The sequence below is a fragment of the Mycteria americana genome, chromosome 2 (assembly GCF_035582795.1).
Source record: "Mycteria americana isolate JAX WOST 10 ecotype Jacksonville Zoo and Gardens chromosome 2, USCA_MyAme_1.0, whole genome shotgun sequence".
Taxonomy (NCBI): domain Eukaryota; kingdom Metazoa; phylum Chordata; class Aves; order Ciconiiformes; family Ciconiidae; genus Mycteria; species Mycteria americana.
Window position 1 is genome coordinate 38,491,026 of NC_134366.1, and position 21,763 is coordinate 38,512,788.

Genomic DNA, 21,763 nt, shown 5'->3' on the forward strand with positions numbered 1-21,763 from the left:
TGATATCTGGAACAAACATAGCAGTGTTTATCTGATATGCTGTTCAAGTGTAAGAACTCTCTCCAGATCTGACTGTCCTGGGCTTTTACAGTGTTTTGATGTCCGAGTGGGTGCTGCCTATTAGCTTGGCCTCGGTCATACATAAAGGCATTTATATCGTTCTCTGGACCAAAGTTGGCACCAGTAGTGCTGTAGCCACAGTAGTAATGCCCTTCAAATATTAATACCTGTCAGTCCTAACTTGATTTTCATTTAACCAATTTGGATGTATGTATGACAATGGAGTATTGCATCAGTGATGCTGGTGAAAAGTTGACTGTTGTAGAATTGTTTAAAAAATGCTTTCTGGGTGTTGTCTTGTCTCTGTTCATTTGTTTGCTTGTTGTTTGGGGATTAAAAAAATAACATTAATCAACATTATGAAGTCAGAACAGTTAGAATTAAGACTAGAATTAAAGACTTGGAATTTTTCTCTACTTCAATAGGTTTTGTTCTCAAATAGTTATAAATACATTCATGAACTGCCATGAACTCAGCTTATCATCTTGTTTCTCTTATTGATCACAAGGAGATTATTCTATTTTAGTGTGCTCTCCAGGGTGTAACAACTGTCATGTTATTCTGCTCATTACCCTGCCTACGGAGAGCCTGCGTTAGCTTCTGCTGGCTATTTCTTCTATAGTGATGCTTGAGGAAAGCTTTGCCTTTGACCTTCTGGATGAAAGAAAGATACTTAGGTTGTAAAAGTTGCATGGGGAAAAGTTTTGTATTGAAATGAGACGCTTGAAAGGATAATCGTGATTACAGCGTAGTACTAGGATACAAAGAAGCTTGAAACTGGGAAGCTAAAAAGGAATATCAGCTTGTTGAAAACTCGGGCAAGAAAAAAATATGTACTGAACATCATTTATGCAGTGTTCAGTGGTCCTGTGCTCTTCAAAGTCTTGAGTCAGGCTTGATTTCTTGGGGAAGCCATTTGTAAATGGTCTTGCTTTAAAAGCATGGAGTTACACAGTGTCATTGTTGGGGGTGGGAGGGAAAATCTCTTCAAATTGTAAATTTCATGCCATGGTATAAACTACTTCAGGATGAGAAGATGAAATGCAGTGTTTATGCTGATGAACTAGCTAAACTGGAGCTGAAGTGGAAAGAACAAGTGAAAATCAATGAGGGTATAAAACTACAGCTAGCAGCAATGGAGGATCAGTATAAAGTAAGTTACAGATTTTGATTATGGCAATGAATGATATCCTGTTCTTAATGTAGTTGCTAATTTCTAATAGTTCAAATAATGAACAGTTCTAATGGGGGGAAAAAACATTGAATGTATTTTTGCTGTAAATAGAAAATCTGTTCTGCACTTGCAGAAACAACACAGTCTTGTAATCTTTCTTTTAAAGTAAGACAGACCTAAGTATACTACCAAATGGCTATCAGTCTTTTAATGTTGTGGATTTAGACAAACCTCTAAATGACGTTAATCTTGTATTACAGGAAAAAAAGGGGTAGAGAGTTCTAATTTTCTGTTGCTTACTATAATACTAGCAGGATTTCTAATGCATTTTATCTGAATTAACTAGAGAGATTCTGAATTAACTAGAGAGATACAAGATGAGTGATACATTGTTTTTAAAATAATCACAAAATAATTACTTTAATTTGGAGGATCTCAACTGTAGTCTTAGTAGAGTGATGTAACACATGGACCAGAAAGTCAAGCATAATGGGCAGCTTTAGTTTACAAGGGGCCTTAATCTTTGGGGTTATGTAATAGTAATACATATGTTGAAGTGGGTTTCTAGGTCAACAAGGACAAGATGAGCAACAAATTTTTGCCCGTTGTGATGAACAGAGATTAAATTGAATTGTGACTGTATCGGTTCTAGTAGGAACCCCCTCCCATTAGAAATTACAGCACTTTTTCATTATAAAATACTGAATTACTCTACAGCTTGTTTCAGCACTCTGTAGGCTGTGCTGTCCTTTTCCGACACTTTTCAAAGCTCTAATTTCAATTTTATAAAATGCATGACTCTTTCCAATTTATATAATTTTATTAATTAGCAGTGATTGGTTGCTATGCATAATTTAATGTAAAATAAGTTTGTTTTTAACTTCTCAACCACAGGAGTAATAAATAATTGGTTCCAAAATTGAAAGCATTTTGACTGCAACTCAAAACTTGTTATCATTCAGGAGGGTGCAGGTGGGGGAGGAGAAGTGAGCTTTTCTTCCCAGTTGATAGACTTCTCTCTGTTGACCTGAACTGCGAGAGAGAATTTCAGAATTAAAAAAAAAAAATTGATAGGTAACTGTGCAGAGCATTGAGCTTATATGCTAGAAAAACAAGTGGAGAGGCAGTCTCCAAAGTAACCAGAATCTGAATAAAATAACCCTTTGTAGAGAAAGATTATTTAAATAATCATTTTAAAGCAAAGAGGAAGCCTGGAAGAATTGTGTAATGTCAGTTGCATCTCCTCCCAGAGCACCCAGCAGAGACACAAGGTAGATGTTCGTGAAACAAATTTAGTGTCTTTGAGAGGTAAGAGGAGGTTTTGGTTTGCTCAGTTCTGTGGTGGGACATAATAGCTGGAGAGAAGTGAATGAAATAAATCACTGAAATGCTTGCTAACGGATTCCTTTAGAAATAATGAGATGAGGTTTGCAAACCTGCGACTGTTACTGGGCAGTGGTGTCCCTCCTGCCATTAGTATTACTGCCACTACTCCTGGTTTTTAACCTAGGGTTTATCATTCCACAGCTGTTCTCTGGAAACTGACAAGAAAAGGCTGCTAATGTACTCCTGTTATCCAGTAGATAAACTTAGGGAGAATTGTTGGTTTTGATTTGCAGTAGTACTAGATGTTGCATATAACTATAGTAGACGACATAATTTCCATCTGAAAGGTGAACTTAATCACTGAACTTTGTTTTCGCAATGTAACATGCAGGGAAATAGTTTCTATTCACTAATACAGGAACTTTAAACTTCTTTTCATATAGGTTCAGCTGGCAGAAAAAGAGAGACGAATAAAGGAACTGGCATCACAGCTGGAACTCTTTACCAGTGAGAAGGTATTGTCAGGATTCCTGTTAAATTTTGTAAATTAACACTTCTGAGGCTCTTTTGGTTTGAGGAATTGCGATTTATTTTTAAGCGAGAATTTGTTTACTCTTTAAACATACTTTTCCATATTTGGATAATCTGCCAAAATGAATTAGCATTTTAAACTGCAAATTCTGCTGTTAATACTTGTATATTTAAAAAAAAAAAAAAAAAAAGTACACCATAGTATGGCAACTTGCCGAAACTGGTTCAGCCTTTGAAAATATGGTTTATTGTTCTGTAGTAGTGTTCTAGAATATTTTCTACATATAATCTAACAAAAACATTGTGGCGTCAAAAATTATTTCTTTGTTCCTGTCTAGAATGATATTCCATCCAGGAGCTAAAATAATTATTTCTGTTTGCAGATAGGGATTACTCTGTGTAAACTAATAATGTGAAATTGCAGCTAGCTATATGGTTCACAGGACATACGAATTCCTACCAGTTTTTGTCCTATATTCCGTTCTCATCTCAGCAGCATCACTGTTTTTCTACAAGTTTTTGGTGGACTTCCAGCCTCCTTCCTGCTTTACTCCTCTGTATCTCTTAGTAAAAGAGGTTCAGCCCTGTCATGTCTAGAGGCTGATACCAGCTTAGTGCATGTGCTGCTTGGCCAAATAGAAAATACTATTATTGAGCTTATGCTGCAGCCTTTCTGTCCTCTAAGGGAGCATTGGTTAACAAAACTTACAGAAATTTCATTTATTTGAGACAGATGCTTCCTGATGCTTTCAGGAGTTACTGGCTGACAGGCAGCGCAATTAGTAAACCTTATTCCCTTTGGAATCCTGGCATAAGACATGAATGGTACATACCTACCTTGACAGTTTATTTTTTCCATCACTGGTTAGGATTATTTTTGCTCTTATCCAGTGTTGTCCTATAACTAGAGATGTAGACATTTCAACAGTATAATCTCCAGGTTTTGCATGATGTGTGCATACAACCAAATCCTTTTGACATCTGCAGTTCTCTTATTGACTGCTTGTAATAATAAGAGCAGCTTCACATGTGACAGTGACTTCGGTAAACTACAACTGGAAAAATATCTTTATCAGGAAAGAAAGATACACAAATAGTACTCTGATTTTTAAATATATTATAGAAAATGGACTGCTACTTTCAAGAGTTCACTGTCTAATCAAATTCATTACCATTACTGTTAAACCAGACATTATGAAATATTAATGCTAATGTTCTAGTGTTGGAAGTACCTTGAAGGTATTATATGACAATTAATCAAAGCTAGGTTTTACTGAAAAGTGAAATAATAAAATGTCTTCGTTACATTCAGATAGTATTGCATGATATTGTGGAAAAGTTAGGATTGTTCAGATTACTTAAAAAAAAAAAATCCATTGTGAACAGATACTTAGTAAAAACAGGAATTTGTGTACTGATAAATTGAAATTAAACTTATTTCAGATTAAGCTAGTTAAGTGTTTTGTAAAATTCTAGATTCTCAGGTAGCTGGTATTTAAATTATCTTTTTTTTTTAAACCAAATATGTACTATTCAATAGATATTCTCATATTTTTCTAATTCAAAAGAAAGCAAAATAAAAGTTGAGTTTTGATGAATCTAGTTTAGCTGGAGGGAGTAATTTTGAACACCATACATAAGAACAACAACAGTAATAATAATGTATGGAGCTTATAAAAGCTTGGAACTTTGTCTACCAAATTTATAGATATTTACATTTCAAAGAAGAATCAAAGTGCCTTGCTAGACTGGAACCATGATTTAAAAGGTTAAGCATAGTATAGTAAACAGCTTTTCAATTTATACTCCATTATCAGTGTTTGTTTATAAATGTCACCAAACATAGCATGCTGAAAATGTTCATTTGCTGTCTCTTCAAACCTATAAAATTACTTGGTTTCTATTTTATTTACATACTTATATAGCCTTTGATTTTTTTTTTTTTTTTTTTTTTTTAAATCAGTGTCTACCCTAGCTGTCCAACTTCTGGCTAAGGCTATTTTACAGCACCTTTTTACAGTCACTTTGATCTACGTTCTGTTTTAATCTTATGTGATGCTAAAATTAAAGTATTAATGCCACTGCCTCTCATTCTAAACTGCTTCCATATTGCAGAAGAAATTGATTTTAAAAAGGGAAATATTAATTTCACTGATAATTAATTGTTCCTGCTTTGTATTGAATAAAGGTTAATTATTTAGATTTTACATGCTGACTAAAACTTTAAGATGTAATCCTAACCATTTCACCCTAACCATTTCAATTATATATGCAATTTAGTCTATACATCTAAAGTAACGCTAGCATAGTTTTATATCATGTCTACAGGAGGATATTTTACTTGGAGGGTGTTGGGCAGAAATTGTGTTGTCCTGTATTAGAAGTTTTTTCTAAAAGAAAATAAACACTACTGTTTTTACGGCCAGTGCTCCAAAAAGATAACTTTTGCTAAGCTGCCTTACCATTTGTAGATACTACTCTCTTCCTGTTTGAACGTGACTTTATGATGTTGCTGTTGGAGTCCAAACCCTTTATGTCCGAAACCTGATAGTACGTATATAACAATAAATACATAATCTCTGTCTTTTTTCATTTGAGTAGTGGTTTGTTTTCGGACTAGTTATTACTACTTGATTTTGCGTTTTGGTATTCTAGCGTTTCAGCTGAAGTTTACCCATCTTTAAGAAAAATACATTGAGCTGTTCCTTTTAATAATGGAGACATTTCACTACTTATGTAGTTAAATTGCTAATTGAAGTCTTGGTTTTAAGTTTCAATTCAAAGTCTTATGGGGAAAACGCACACTTCCGTCTTTGAGGTTTTTGTTAATGTTACATTAGCAAATATTAAAAATGAACCCAGAGAATCCAGAAGAAAATACTAACCAGAAAGAACAAAATGATTGGAAAGCATATCTGTCTTAACAGTCTCTATTTTTTAATTATTATTTTCATTTTTACATCTCAGAATTTTTTGCTTGGTTCTGAATTGTAGATGGCATATTCCTCTGGATATTCTTGGGATACATGCTCTCTTTCCCTTAACTCTTTTTATTAAATGGAAGGATGAGAGAGACTTTTCTTTGGATGAATTACAGCTGATGCACTGACTATACTTAAGTCACTTTAATTACTGTCTTATAACGTATATCTTGGCTTAGAGTTTTAACGGTTTGTAAATTATAAAAACCATTTAGTAGTTTATAATAATTACTATCTCTATGGATTATATGCAAGAATCTAGAATTTTAAGTATATTAATTTGTTGAAGAGTTCTGTTTGAGCTTTTCTGAAAGAATGTCTTTCTGATACAAATATTTAAATAACAGAATTAAATAAAGTAGGCCATTTAAGCCCCTCAATAGATTAAAAAAATTTATATTTTGGATGAAAACACTGAATTTTGGAAGTAAGCTCCATACATACCCTTGCTAAACTGTGAGTATATGTATATATAAAGTAGGTGAGGATATAAAGAAGGAGGACGAAGGATGAATTAGAACTTTGCTTATTAAGTTCATAGAGGGCAAAATATTTGTCATAGGAAGTGTAATAACTTTGGAATCTGTGTATGAAAATACAACTTCTCATGGATTTAAAATCCACTTTAAAAATTAGACAGTAGTACAAGTGCAGTTTTGTTCCATATGATGCTTGTAGTATAAATATTATTTGAAATGAGTAACCTAGTCTGGATTACCTTTGTGAAAAATAGCACTAATTTCTATTTGTTAATATAAATAGAAAATATCAACCTTGAGTAATAGTTTTCCTTCCTAGAATCAATTGTCTGAATGTTATAAAAAATAGAGAATTAATCCATCAGTCTAGTAATTAATGCTGAGTTTACATATCTATTCAGGGGCCTTCGCATGATTGCTAGTGGTGTGACCACCATGCCTACGTTATAGTCCAGATTGAAGACAATTTGCTCTATCAATCTGACCCATTTTTAAATTTTTGCTATGCCAGTGTTTACCTAAATCCCGTTGATGTAAAGTATTTGTAATGTCTCCTCCAGCTGTCCATCAAGTTAAAAAGCTTGCCCAGAATTTTGATAGAATTGTCACACTTGCTGTAGCCCATTCTGGCCTTGATGGGAGAAACCTTTTCTCCCTTGTTTTCATTCAGAAAGTGGTGTTGGATGCACAGCATTTTCCCAGCCCATTGATTTGTCTGTCAGCCTCCACGGCACTTATCAGGAGTTACTTGTTATGCTTTCAGGATCTTTTCCAGATCTTTCCTGATGTACCATTCTCTGTCGTCTTTCCTTCCCTATTCAAATACCGTGAATTGATCTGTGAGACCATGCTTCATCATTTTTCTGTTACGTTTTCAAATGTGCATACTTGTGCACTTTTTTCCATGCTATTTTGTTATGTTTTGGAGAGAGATTTCTCCTGAGTAACAATATTTTCTTCAGGGTGCTCCTGCAAACTACCCTTTCCCTCGTGCCCAGTAAGAAGCTGACAACTTCATGCTGTTGATGTAGAAACCACTGCTTAACATATTGACCTATCTCATTACTTTGCTATCTTTTTTTCTGCTCTCCCTGTGATTTACCTTTAGACTGTAATCTTTTTATAGAGTACAGTCTGTCTCTTTTGAATGTAAGAACAAAAGGTACCAACTGGATTGTTAAGTCTGCTTTACAGTGCAGCTCGAAAGTGTTCTCATATCTTCAGTCATTGCAAGTCACAAACCACTTCTCAACATTGTAGATAATACTGTATATTAATTGAAAAAACCCAAACATTCCTTTTTCTTCTTTCTGTTCACAAAAAGGAGAAACATGCAAAAATGTCAGCAGTGTTAGCAGTGACTAGGACAAGGGAGTTTTTGGCTATATTTGGTATAATCGTAATAGAAATATTTTGACATAATAATAACAACTAAAAAAACCCCCCTAATAATTACAAGTGGAACATGATCACCAAGTAGAATCGCAAACAAGGACAAAATCATTCCAACCAGTTTAACGTATTTAATCACATATTTAAAAATCGATTTTTAAAGGAACTGAGAACAAGGAAAAGTAATGGATCTTTGCCTCTGTAGGTATAGTTTTAGGCGAGTTATGTTTGATAGGGTCTCTGCATTTGAACAAAGTAATTCTCTTCCAGTTTTAAACACAGCTACATCTAACACGTCTGCAAATAACGTACAGAGCTTAACATGTACGCATGACTCTGTATGCAAGTAAGGGGAACTTTAAGGAGGTTATATTGTAGAAATCACGAGACTGCTTCTAAATTCTCCATGCTGGTTTCTTTCCCTGTGTGTGTGTGTGTGTGTGTGTGCATGTGAAGGACATTGAGCAAAAGTTTGTTCTAACATTTTTCATTTCCTGCCAAAAGTGACAACCTTGAGCTCAGCTTAGCTAATGATAAGTTACACTTCATGTAGGTCAATGTTCTGCTGTTAGATATCAGAAAGGATCCAGTGCAATGTACTGAATAGTTCTTAATGTATCTGCCACTCATGAATTCATAGGGAATTATGTCAAGTATGTACATACATGTACTTCACATACTAAAATGGTGCATTCTTGAATGGTATGGTATGGTATGATATGAAAAAAAAATTATTCTATTTTTAATTTTAACTTTAAAAAACTTTTCTCACTGCACATTATCTTTAGTTGTTATTGTTAATCCACTCGTTCTTTACCTATTTAAGTGATTTTTTTTCATTTTAAAAAGGATGCAGATATTTTTTGAAAAATGTGGCAGTTCTGTTTATGTAATTTGAATTAACTGATGACAAAACAAGAGAAAAAAATGTCTTCAAAAGATCTTTGTATTTTCTTCATTGACTATTTTTGGTATGTATGGTATATTTGGCACTAGAGCAAGACGAAAAGACAGTGGGAAGGTTAGCAGATGTATTTTTAAAAACACATCTAAATATTTCATAAACATGTCAAACTTTGCTAGGACTCCATAGGTTAATTACATTTTAAACTTTGCATTATTTAGGAACTTGGCAGGGCACCAGGAAATCAAGCTGGAAGGATGATGGAAGGACAGATTTCACAACAGACATTACATTTTCGCAACCCGTATTCGGAGGAAAATGGACCGGTTCCTGCAGTGCCAAGCAGACTACCAGTATTGCAATATGGAAACCCTTATGCAATTCAGGAAAGAAGAGGTAAGTAAATTCCATTCCCCCACCCCACTGATTTCTCTCTCGCTGTTTCAAAAGCAATGGCTCATTTAATGCAGGTTAAGTACCAGTTATCTTTATATTGGTGTACAGAGCCTTTATTGATAGAGAGAATTTATTAAAGTACCTTTATTTTACTGATGAGAATCAGTAAGGTAAACAAAGTTTTAAAGAAACACCTTTTGAAAAAGGTGATTTCTCTTCTATTGTTTTATATTATCTAAACAAAAAATGTGTTTAAGTCTTGATTTTTAAATATAAGGTAGCACATCTGTAATCTCAAAATACAAACTCTGCTGAACAAAGATGCTCTAACTAATTTTTCTTCAGATGGAGCAGATGGCGCTTTTAATCCTGATGAGATCCAAAGACCACCTGTTAGAACTTCCTTTTGGGAGCTAGAAGATGATGTAGTGTGTAGTCAGCCTTCACGCAATCTTAGTCGGCCGGATGGTTTAGAAGATCCTGAGGATAGCAATGCAAGTTACCTTTTTTAATTTTTTTTTCCTTGATGTGTTTACTAATGAGTAATCAAGAGTTGCACATAGGTTTTCAGTATCTGATAAACCTGATTTATTGTTATGTAAATCCAGAATTGATTTTTCTTTTCCCTGAACAATGTTTTAGGTGAATATTGCTTGCTTTGAAGGAGAAAACTCTGCACATCAGCTGATGATAATATACTTGTTCCCCCAGTCTCTTGAGTTACTGACAGCTTGTTTTGGTATTAGGACAGTAGCTTCTTAATCTTTTTAAATACTGAAGTAGAAAAATCCAAGTAATCTCAACTCATTCTGATTTTTTTTCTCTCCTGTGTGGTAAAATGAGGGCTCAAAATGTAGCCACGTCTTAGTCCTTTTATAATTTGTGTGTAGGAACTAAATTGTAATAAAACAAATAAAAATCTAAAGGATTCTGATACTAGTATTTTCAGTTAAATGCTGAATGAAAATTTGTATCGTATAAGATACTTCATTCTAATGTATTAATCTTTTGTTCTGTCTCTTGCAAATCTGTATTTATTAATTTCCATTTTGAATGTGTTTTGCTGTTAGACATGTATTTGGAAGAGCTAGTTGACTGTTATCTAAAGCTGATTAAACTGAAAGTAACAGATTCTCACTGATTTCTTTTTTAGGGCTTTTTGTATGTTTTAAGTGGAAACTGGTTAGCTTTTCTTTTTAGAAAGTTAACTTGCACATTCTGGTATAAAAAAATTATTTTAGTAGATTGGCTTCTGTAATAAACTGGACTGTATGTGTTCATTTGAACAGGAACAGACTTACTACTCTTTCTTATTCTAAGTACTCTTGCACCTTCAAAAATATTAAACAAGAAATACCTTTCTGCAAAGTATTGTGCTCTTTGCAAGTACAGTGGTATCATGACCTGTTTCTCATTTAGTCTAGTTTGCCACATTTAATTGCTATTAACCTTTGCAGAAACTGATCAGTGTTCAGACAGGCATGATTTTAGCCCTGGTGCTCAGCACCTATAATGGAGAAAAATGTGTTTCTCCCTCCTGCCTTTTGCCCCCGATGTCCATTACTGTGAATAATTAGAGAAACTGTCAGAACTTTTGCAGCCTGTTCGAGATCTAGAATGTGAGCTTAATGCTGTTGCCCACCTTTACTTCACATTTTGCATATTTAATCTGATCATTCTTGACGTAGATATTACATATGACAAGCTCTTCTCTTCTTTAGTCATCTGCTTCAGTTTAATTAGCAGGGTGTTCTTTCTGATCTATGTGCTTTGCCCTCTTGCAAACCCAAGAGAAACAGTGCTAGAGTCTTGTGCTCATTTGCTGACACAGCTTGGATTTTTGTAATGAGATGGAATATAACAGGCTTAAATAAAGTTCAACTTGAGAAAAGGTGCCTTTAAATCAAATAATTTATATCTTTATTTTTTTACTTTCAAATGAGAATCAGTTGCCTACTCCTCCCAAATATAGACTGTATGTGTAGTGTACAAATTTACATGGAAACAAGTAGTTGCAAGAATCTTTCTAGAGAGACTTAATAATATGCAAAAGATAAAACAGTTATAATGCAGTATTTAAAGAAATAACCAGGGAAAAATTCCATATATCTAGGCAATTCATAATAAAGGAGAGCCTGTCGTTTGGGCAGAAGAAACAGCAAATATAAAATGATAAATATGAAGAGATTACCATTTGTTGTACCGGTTTTTAAAATAAGCTGTTTAAGATGTAATTCTGTGCATTTTTAAACCAGTAAGATGTAGAGCCTTTTGTTGGAGGAGGATTGATTCCCTCCCAGAAGAAAAGGCTTGGTAGTCTTGCAGCACTGTTTAAAATATTACCATTGTATGGACTTCTGTCATCTTCCTCTCCACATTCCTATTACTACACGTTATATTAGTTTAAGAACTTGAGGGTGTTGTAGTCACTTCCACCACTTCATGGCTGTTTTGGTGGTGGTTTACCTATGATGATGAACATGTCTACATTTTTTTTATCTAAGATGACAGATCTTTGAGGCCCTGGGCCAATATTATGATACATGGGAGAATGAAGTAAAGGTTGTATACACACAACTGTAAAGATACTTTTCAGATATGACTGAAATAGGCTTTTGTTGGTTTATAAGGTGAGAGTAGGGAAGTGTGTACACACATGTGAGAAAAGCTTTGTGACTTCCTTCTACAGAATGAAGGCCAGAAATGGGACCTCCTTTCCTTTAGGATATTCATCTAGCCTTAGGAATAGGTCATCAAACTATGAGGGGGTCTAGCAAACCAAACTTACCTGCTGTAGTTGCTGTTTACATTCCTGTGCAGTTGAGTAACTTCATAAACTATCTGGATGACAGAGGAGAAAACTTGAATGCTTCTCCCAGAAGTGTTTTCTGGACAGGGAATTAGGTAGAATTGCTTCAAACCTACAAGCCATATCTCTGCAACTGTTATTACCTTGACCTCCTTTCATTGTAAATGTTGAGTTACTCTGTTTCCAACTGCAGCATGTCTTCCTTAGCACCAGGGAAAGAATCTAGAATTTTTCTAGATTTGTGTGTTTGCCATTTGTACATTTCCACTCTACTTGTTGATAGTCGTTGAGTTTTAAAGCCTTTGCCTTCACTGGACCATTCCAGCACTTAAACAACTCATACAGGATTATTTGTGCTGTGAATTGATGTAAGTGGAGTACCCGTTTTCTGTTCGTCTGTACTCTGGCGTTTGCTCAAAATGGAATTCTCTTCCAGTTTGTTCAGATTTTTATATTGCCTTCTTGCCCTCATTTTTTATTTCTTTCTGGATATTGTTTTTGCTTTTTTCTGCTAACTTCAGCCACGTTTGACATGTGGTAGAGGTGTTAGATACTGACTTCCTACAGGTTTTTTGACAATTGCTTGGGAGAAGAGAGAGACCTTAAATTCTTGTTCTAACAGGCAGCCGACAGCTGGCTAATCAGCCTGAATATGCCTGCAAACTGGTCACTAATCCAACTAAACAGGAAGAGAACATGAGATGATGGGGGGGGAGAAGTGTTAGGGGGAATGCAAGACAAATCCAGAGAAAGTCAAGACTCCTTAGTTCTCTTTTTGGTGGTAAAACTTGATTCCTTTACTTGAACTGAAATTGTCCTCTTTAGTGAAGTATCTTGGACCTGTCTGAATTGATGCAAACCTTCTGTACAGGAATCTCATGTGTCTCCTTATTTTTGAAAAGTCTTCATAAGGTGTTTTTGTTTTTTATTTGTTTTGTTTGTTTGTTAATGCAAACTTTTTCTTCATCAGTCTTGCAACAGACTCGTTTGAGGTGCTGAGTTTACTTTTGCCTAAAGGAATCTTGTGTTCCTGGGTAATGATCCATTTAATATGCTTTTTGTCTTGTACTGGAAAAGATCTAACTCATGGTACCTTGTCTGCAATATATGAAAAAGATCATGTTTCTATTCTGTGTCATTAGAATTGTAAATTGCTTACTGTTAGGGTCAACCATCGTTTTCTACATCAACAGAAAGGTTCTGCTCTATTTCCCTTTCCAATGAAGAAAAACTGTCAGCCTGTTGAGCTAAAGTGGCTGCCATCATGTGTACTTTTTAGCAATACACCTCTTAAAAATCTCTGTGAGACAGCCTTGGTTGATCTCTACCTATCCCAAGGAGGAAATACGAGTCTTTCAATTACATTAATCGATTAGGTATGGCACAAGATAGTAACTACCCTTTTGGCTGGTGATCGGGAAGAAGGGTGCGAGCTTGGTCTCTGTTCACTCACTGCTGCTTTCTCATTCCAGTGTCAGAAGTTCTGTATGCTCCTTAAGAGCACATTTGGCCTAGTGAGGCAGGATTTTTGCATAGCCCTGTAGTACTGGATGGGTGATAAGGTGTGTACCAGTCCCATTCGTAGAAGGAAAGACATCACAGATGCCCTAAGCTTACTTTAAGAGGATTATTTTCATGCTGAAGTTGTGCATGAATTATTTTCCTGGGGATGCTTCTGTACCTGCAACTAATGATTTGATGTTCAATTCTGTGAAGTACAGCTGCTATCTTTGTAACCCTCTACAAAGTCATTTTATCTTTCCTACTGGTAAGTTACAAAATTCTCAAGCTCATGATTGAGATGAGCCTTCTGCTGAGGCATTTGCTCCTAATGTGACCTGAACTTAGTTTCTGCATTCCTAAGGAGAACGCTGTTTGCTCTTACCCCAAGTGCAGTGGGCTTCCCTTGCTACTTCTTGGTAAAGACATTTTTGTTACTGGCCATTATCTTGAGTAGCAGTATAAGATCAGGTGATGATGACACTCCTGCTATACTGAAACTTATGCTGCCTTTACTGGCTTCATTTTCTCTGAGTTGTAGACCAAGTAAGGATACATCTGCAAATGCATCAGAATTTTTGTTTAAGGCTGCTGTTGTGTTCTGATTTTGTTTTTCCCAAAATTTGTTCCTTGGGAATGGGCTCTTCCATGTCTCTGGTTGACATGAAAAAACATCAGTTTTGTATGACTCGAAGACTTTCCAGAATTCTTCATAGCTTTGCCTTTTGGAACTCTTAGGCCAATTAAACCGTGATTTCGGAGAGGGATAAGCTGGTCTGTGTTAATCATGCCAGATGAGCATGCACACAGTGGTGGTTTTATGTAGAATAGTTGACTTGCCACAAGTTCCTGCCGTCATCTACTCAGCACTAACTTTCCATTTGCTCATGCTCCCATAATTGACCAAAATGGAATCATTTGGAGCAAATAATTTCTAGAAGCAAGTATGTACGGGAAAGATCCATAAACAAAACATACATTTTTTTTTTTTTTTTTTTTTTTAATACTAAAGTGTGAGTTTTAGAAATGTAGTCCTGATTACAGTTGGCAGTAAGCCCAGAATAACTATCCTGAGACTCTTAAACAATGTTGTTAGTCACAGTAAATTTGTGGGGGGTGGGGGGTGTAACTTTTGGCAACTGACAACCAGGTCAGAATATTTTTTGAGATGAATCCAAAATGGCCTTTCTTCTAGAAAAAAAACCCACTACACTTTATTAGCCTGTTCTTACCCTGGCAGCCAATTACTATCTTTTGTATAGGATAGACATAAAGGGAGCAGTTGGTATCTGGGTACCTCTTGGGAGACCAGACTGCTTGCAGAGAGGTAGAGACACCTAAAAGAATTTGATTTCACTCACATAGCAGAGCTGAATCGCAGAAAGAAAATGTGTGTACTCTTCTTTCCAGTTTACCTGTGCCGCCTGTTAGCGGTGTGGCTGTTTGTTTATTGTTTAAAGCTTAAGATGGGTATTGCTTCGCTTACTGTGGCACGTTAAAATGATCTGTAGAAATCGGAGACGGGGATTGTTCAAGTCTATGGTTTTTGTACAGTGTCACACGGCTTTGTTTCTAATTTCTGTTTGGCAGTCTTGGAACTGGTGACAGTTGTAGTCGTGAAAGCAGTACTTGAGACAAAATTGGTTAGTTCTGGTAAAACTGGGTGAGTTGCGCTTATTTCTGACAGTTAATGTCTGGCTTTCCCTTCTTCTTCTAGTGGCAAACCCCCTGTTTTTTAGCATGCTTTATTGTGTAATACTATATTTATCTTTATGATTCACGTAATCTGTGGAACTTGTGGCAATTTTAAAGGGTCAGAGGTACAGTCCAGTGATACTAGTTAAGTCATGATGTGAAAGGCATCCTTTATAACTTGTTAACCTAGATAGCCAAACTTCTGACTTCAGAAGGCCTGGCACTTGTTATGCTACATAACCACAGTGCCAGCCTGTGGGTGCATGCTGTCAGACTCTTTTTTTGTAAGGACCTGAGGCCACATATCTTGGTTACATCACTGCAGGGTGCTGTAGAGGTCTTAGACTAAGTATGTGCAGCAGTGTCCCTGGTCATCAGTCTGGAGTGCAAGAAAGCTGGCTCTGGGTCTGCACAAAGGGCAGATTAAACTGTCCCTTTCTCAAAATACAGAGTATGGGCTTCCGTCCAGATAACTTGGATGACTCAACTGTGGGGTCTTGAGAGTAAGCTGATGCCTGTGCTTAAAATACAGCATAGGCTGAGCCATTGAGGCCTGGCCTCCTGGCAATTATTGTCAAATTTTCTGTAAAGCAGCTTCAACTAGACTTCTCATTTTGGCTCCTGAGTCTTCAGAGGATGGTTTGCTTTACCATGGGAGAGTGACTGGTTTTTAAATGTCAGGTTGAACAGCATATGTAACATCATTTATAAGAATAAAGAATGTGTCATTGGTTATACTAGCTGGAAGAAACTGGGCATTAAGTGATTGTGATCCAAGATGAGTAAGATCTGTCCTCCCTTCATATAGTTCTCTGCTTTATAGGGTACACTTTTAGGAGTTTTGTCCATCTGAAATGACAGAAATAGACAGCTGTCAGAGTCCAATACTATCGGACACTTTCTGTGTTTTCCAGAAGTTCCAAGTTGCCCCAGGGCCGTGCATGAGAATTTTTAGTTATTAGTGATTGTATACTGTTTAGTGTGACTTGTAATTAGAATAGCTTTGAAATACTCTCAGACTAAGATGAAGTTCTCATTGTTACTGTTTGACCATCCTTTAATTACACAGTAATCTCTGTAATATGCACTTTGAGGTATGCTCAATAGAGATTTGCATTCTTCTTGTTTGGGTTAAGCATAACAAAAGGTTAAGAATTGATCTTTATATACTTGGCCAGGAGCAAAAGTACACTGAAGAGACAGGCTTTCTGTATCTTAACAGCATAATATCAATACGTGCTTAGTATTGCCATTCTTACATGGTGCACAGGTCAGAAGCTACTATAAGGAACACACAGGATGATTTTTACAATTAATCGAACTGGGTCATGAGAAGGCTATATTCTTAGGACATACCAAACTTAATGTTACTTTGACATCAGAAAAGCCTTTTTTTAAACTGTTAATAACTTGTGCATGCCTTTTGTTGAAGCTAGTGCCTACAAGGCAGCAATGCAGGACAGTGCACGTGTGCCCATATAGAGGAAAGCATCATAACTCTTTTTCAAATCAAAGGAATGAGGAGGAATGTTATATTTGTACATGGTAGGTAGGGTGTCACACTTGCTAGAAGCTGAAAGGAAGGACAAAAGATGTAAACAATTTAATCTTACCAAGTGACTAGCAGTAACCCAAATGTTTTACAAAAAAAGGGGGGGAGGAGCAAAATACTGAACAAATAACTAAAATAACGACAGTAATTAATGTGAAAGACCCACCCAAAACAAACTAAAAAACCCCACCGAACCTATTAAAGCTTTATATAAGGTGGACAGGCAGTGCCAATTTTTTTAAAATAAATTTTGTAAATGGCAAACCTTCATATAAATAAGTTTGCATTTTGTTGATTCTAATTAAAATCTTTACTTTCCCCTGGACTGTGGTAGTAGAGCAGAAATATGAACGTAGGGAAGCTGATGCTAAAGCAGTCTACTGCTGACACAGCTAATAGAAATGGATGGAGGGCATTGGTAAGATCAATTCTACTTGAATAGTGTTGTATGAACATACTTCATTTGCCACTCACTACACTTTAATTTTTGTGTAATGCGTGCAAAAAGACAGAGAGGTTTCCTTTTCTGTTAGGGAAACTAAAATTTCTGTGGTATCCTAACATTTGTATGGAAGGTGGATTTACTTCAGGAAGGAGTTCTGTGTTCTGTTACAGTTGGGCATTCAGGTTAGCGGTTTCTTTCAGGTCAGTGTAAAGACCCTTTCTAAAAGCTGGGTTTTGTTGAATGCATCAGCAATTTTGAATGGGAAGAGAGACCCATCTGCATCATGCTAGCCACATAATTTTGGTTAATGCCTTTATACACCAAGTTAATATTTAGTATTGGTACATCCTGACTGCTTATTCAACTAAAATTAATAACCCTTAATATAATGAATAATGTATGCATCTGTCATTGGGTCTGCTAATCTGTCCTAAATAAATCTTACTTAAGGAATTTGAGGCTGAAGAGCCCTTTCACCAGAGAAGTACCTCGTCCACCTTGTCACTTGCAACCAAGTATTAATACAAGTGCTGTGACAAAAATACCCTGTGTTGAAGAATGAGTGAGCAACAAACAGTAAAGAATTATAAGAAAGTATTTTCTAAAGGTTTTAAATGTTAATTAGGCCTGTGTTTGTAGTGGCTAACTTTTTTTGAAGGAAGATGCGCATTCATTTTCTCAGATAAGTCCTGATCTGCTCACAGTCTGGTATTCAGCAAATTTGTCATGTTTTTGGCACTATATAAGCTGTAGCATTGTAGCACAAGAGTACTTTAAATAGTTTTTCTTCTTTAACACATACATCCTACCTCTTTCGTGACAAAAGGAACAAATAATATTTTAAAACCCATATGCCCTTTTTACTGCAGGTGCAAAGCAAGCAAGGTAGACAGGAAAATATGTCTGTTGCTAGCATCTGTCACAGCAAGCCCCACTAGCTGCTTAATGGAAATGTTAAATGGTTGAAACTAAACAGCTGTTGTCAGGAGAAGGAAAAATATTGAGGGATCTTCCCATCCTGCCTTGTTGCCATTAACTCTTTGTAAGGACAAAGTATGTTAGCCTAAAAATGAAATATGTTTGAATATACGTATTGGTTATCTGTATAAAACATATAGCATGTATGCTATTATATATGGTCCCTTGCGCATCCATTTTTGAAGATCTGCTAGATAATTCATAATTCTTGCATGTAAGGCATCTTTGAGATGAAAAGAAAAATGAACTAGGAGTTGGAGTTTCAAAAATCTGGCTGAATTTACCTGTATTCCCACCTTGAGATGAATAGCTTTTGTGCTGCATTATCTAATAGCAGAATAGAAGCAAGATGCTGTATAGTAAATAGTTTTCTACTGCATGAAGAATGGGTTTACAAACACAGTTCTGATTTTCTTCCTGCTTTCTTATTTTCCTTTTGTGCTGTTTTCTTCCCCTAATTGTGTTTGCTTACATCACTGTGCTTACTTAAATCTTAATTAGTAATAATGTCATCACAGAATAAAAAGCCCAACCCCAAAACCTGCAAAATGGAAGTGCTCTGACCCCTCGCTTGTCAGAAGGGAACTCTTAAAATCCAGTCACTGTAGGTGCTCTTCATTTTCTGCTTGAGAATTTCCCATTGCCGGCAGATTTCTCTCTCTTGTGGGAAGTGAGGAGCAGCAGCGTATTCCCTGGAGGCTGACCTGCCTTCCTAACCCGAGAGAAGCTCTGAGGCAAACCTGCTTGTCCGTCAGCAGAGCGATCCTCATCAGTGCCTGCTGCCGCTATTTATGTGCTGTTAGTGTCTGTGAAGGGAGAGCACAACTGACAGAGCTGATGAGAGGAAGCAGCCAAACAGGGCAATTTAGCTGATGAGCCTGACGGCAGCGTGAAACGTGTGACATGCTTGGCTGGTGAGAGCGGCATAGGCAGATCACTCAAAACTGACCGTTGGGGGGCAAGCATGTGAATCGAAATCAATGTCTTTCTTTTTTCCCCTTGCTGAAATTTAAATTGACAGCTTTTTAAAGTCTGACTTGACATTCTGTTGTCTAGAATTTATTTTTGAGTTTGAGCTCTCGATAAAACGCTATTATGGTCTGTAGTGTGATGCCCTGCATTCAGTTCAACACAGGTTTTTCTGTTCCGACTTGGCCCCCAGGCATGAGCAGTGAGGTGACCTGCATTTCCTTCGTTACTGTGTTAGTAGAAGCATTCTAGCAGTACTGGCACAGATTTCTGCTCTAGGTACATGGTCAAAAGGCAGCCTGTGTTTCGCTTTTCCTGTTCATTAACCACGTCTCTTTTGTACGCTGAAGTAAAACTTAATGCTGCAGAGATTATAAAACCAAAGGTAAATTTCATCCATGTTTATGCTTGGTAACAAAAATGTATTTGGAGGGGAAAGAAAAAAGCTGTTTCTAGTGGGTATTATTTAAAATATTTCCTCTTTTTTCATAGGATGATGACAACACTGTACCTTCTGCTCCTGATCCTCCAAGTCTTCTCTTGCATGAACGTGGAACAGGTTTCTGCTTTGATTCCAGGTAAATGTTATCTTTTATTGGTCTTTAATGGCATGGATAGGTTTCTATATAACTGGACTTATTTACTCAGGGGTGGGGGGATGGAGATGAAAAACTATTAAGCATTTTCAGTGAGTGTTTGGTTTACCGTTAACTGTCGGAGAATATGCTGTTAGGCTGGGTAGACTATTTGTGTTATACCTTATTCTGACAGAACGTGGACAATTTCTTCAGTAAATGAATGAGTAACTTTTGTTTTTTCCTCTCTCTTTCCAACCTAATTGTGAACCTAAGTTTAGAGCTTTTATAAAGTGCTATGTTTGCTAAGAGCAAGCATTTATGAGCAGAGAGAGTGGTTTCCCATGAAACTGCTTGGCCATTAAGACATTCAATAGATTTGTATTCAGTGGTAGCTGGAATTATGTCAAAATTATGTTGCTTTTAAAATGCCAGGTTATTTTGGAATTCCTGTGTAAAACTACTTTAACTATTGAGCACTTTCAGCAAAGACCTTTAAATTAGCTGTATGATACTTGCTTAGATGCACAGTCTGCTCAAATTTAAGTTTGTAGTAAAGCTCTTAACGTTGGTGGCAACAGGATCCGACTTTGATATTCTGCAATAACAGATTAAATAACTGTTTCCTTTTTTCTTTCTCTCCACCTCCTCATGAAGTTTTGATGTGCACAAGAAGTGCCCTCTTTGCGATGTGATGTTTCCACCTAACTACGATCAGAGCAAGTTTGAGGAACACGTTGAGAGTCACTGGAAGGTGTGCCCCATGTGCAGTGAGCAGTTCCCGCCTGACTACGATCAGCAAGGGTTTGAGAGGCATGTTCAGACGCACTTTGATCAGAACGTATTAAATTTTGATTAAATACTTTGTTTTGCAGTGTAGCTTACAAACCCACACCTTTGAGTAGTCCACCTACGGAACAAAACCAGTGCAGCTTTCCTGTAACAGTGCAAACTTCTGATTAAAAGCTAATGTACTCTAATGGGAGCCGTGACAAATCGTGGCTGTAAGCTGCTGTTGGGTTATCTTCTCTCTCTACCTAACATTATACTAAAAAAACCCCACAAAACCCCACCTTCTTGTGTATGTAGCTATTTATTCCCCTACTTAGTGGAATTTGTAAGGACACAGGAGTGACTCAGCCTCAGAAAAAATGAGACCAGCTTCATGATGCTCCTCAGCTACGTAAAAATGCTACCAAAACCCCTAGGGTTTCTCTTGACCATAACTGAGGTATGTCTAAAAATGTAATAAACAGCTGTTTCTCCTAGCAAAGTTGGGTAGTTTTTCTTTGAGTAACAGTTAAATCAGAAAGTTACATTACTTACCCTATGAAAAATATAGTTTTCTAGTACATTTCTGAAATGTAGATGCATGTACTGTGAGATTACATGCTTGCAACAAAAGGAATGGCAAATACTTCAGTCTTACATACAGGATGTTTGCCTTAAGGGATAATGTTCAATTAGTACGTTATACCTTAAGGCAGTATTTTTGAGTTGAAAGAAACTGCTGTGCTTAAATGCCTAAAAGTAATTGTTTAAAAAAATCATTGCCATTATGTTGCAATTGCATTCAGTAGAAAATATTGTTATATTTTCACAACAGTGAATTGTGTTCCTTTTGGCTTAGGGCTTTTAAAACCTTCTGCGTTTTAATTTTATCTATTTCTTTCCAGTAAGTAAAAATGTGTGTATATCTAAACATTTTATATTTACTTTAACTGTATTAAGTAAATTTGCTTTCCACTTGTTGTACAGTAGTCTTGTTACATTAAAAGCAAAATTATTCATGGAGTCAGTGGTCCTTTTTTCCTGCTGCTCATTTTGAAATAAAACAGAGTTTAGGCTTTACATAGTTACAGAAATGATGTTTCAGCTTTGTATGACAAAGAAACTGTTGCTCACCTCTACTTCTGTTCTTTGTTTGAGAGAGAGACTCGGGGATTGAGGTTTTGAGTAGCTTCTGTGGTCTGCAGTTCTCTCATGAACACGTGCAA

At 36.3% G+C, this 21,763-nt stretch overlaps 1 protein-coding gene across 5 annotated transcripts in view; it reads left to right on the plus strand.

Moving 5' to 3' along the window:
- TAX1BP1 (Tax1 binding protein 1) overlaps positions 1 to 21,560 on the plus strand; it is a 65,941-nt gene extending 44,381 nt beyond the window's left edge. For all 5 annotated transcript variants that reach the window (XM_075493065.1, XM_075493068.1, XM_075493070.1 and 2 more), the window contains 6 exons: positions 1,088 to 1,213; positions 3,004 to 3,075; positions 9,069 to 9,243; positions 9,589 to 9,737; positions 19,684 to 19,769; positions 20,424 to 21,560. In XM_075493065.1, coding sequence (XP_075349180.1) covers positions 1,088 to 1,213; positions 3,004 to 3,075; positions 9,069 to 9,243; positions 9,589 to 9,737; positions 19,684 to 19,769; positions 20,424 to 20,625 — 810 coding nt within the window. In that variant the 3' untranslated portion in view covers positions 20,626 to 21,560. The remainder of the gene's footprint in view (positions 1 to 1,087; positions 1,214 to 3,003; positions 3,076 to 9,068; positions 9,244 to 9,588; positions 9,738 to 19,683; positions 19,770 to 20,423) is intronic.
- Positions 21,561 to 21,763: the final 203 nt, after the last annotated feature.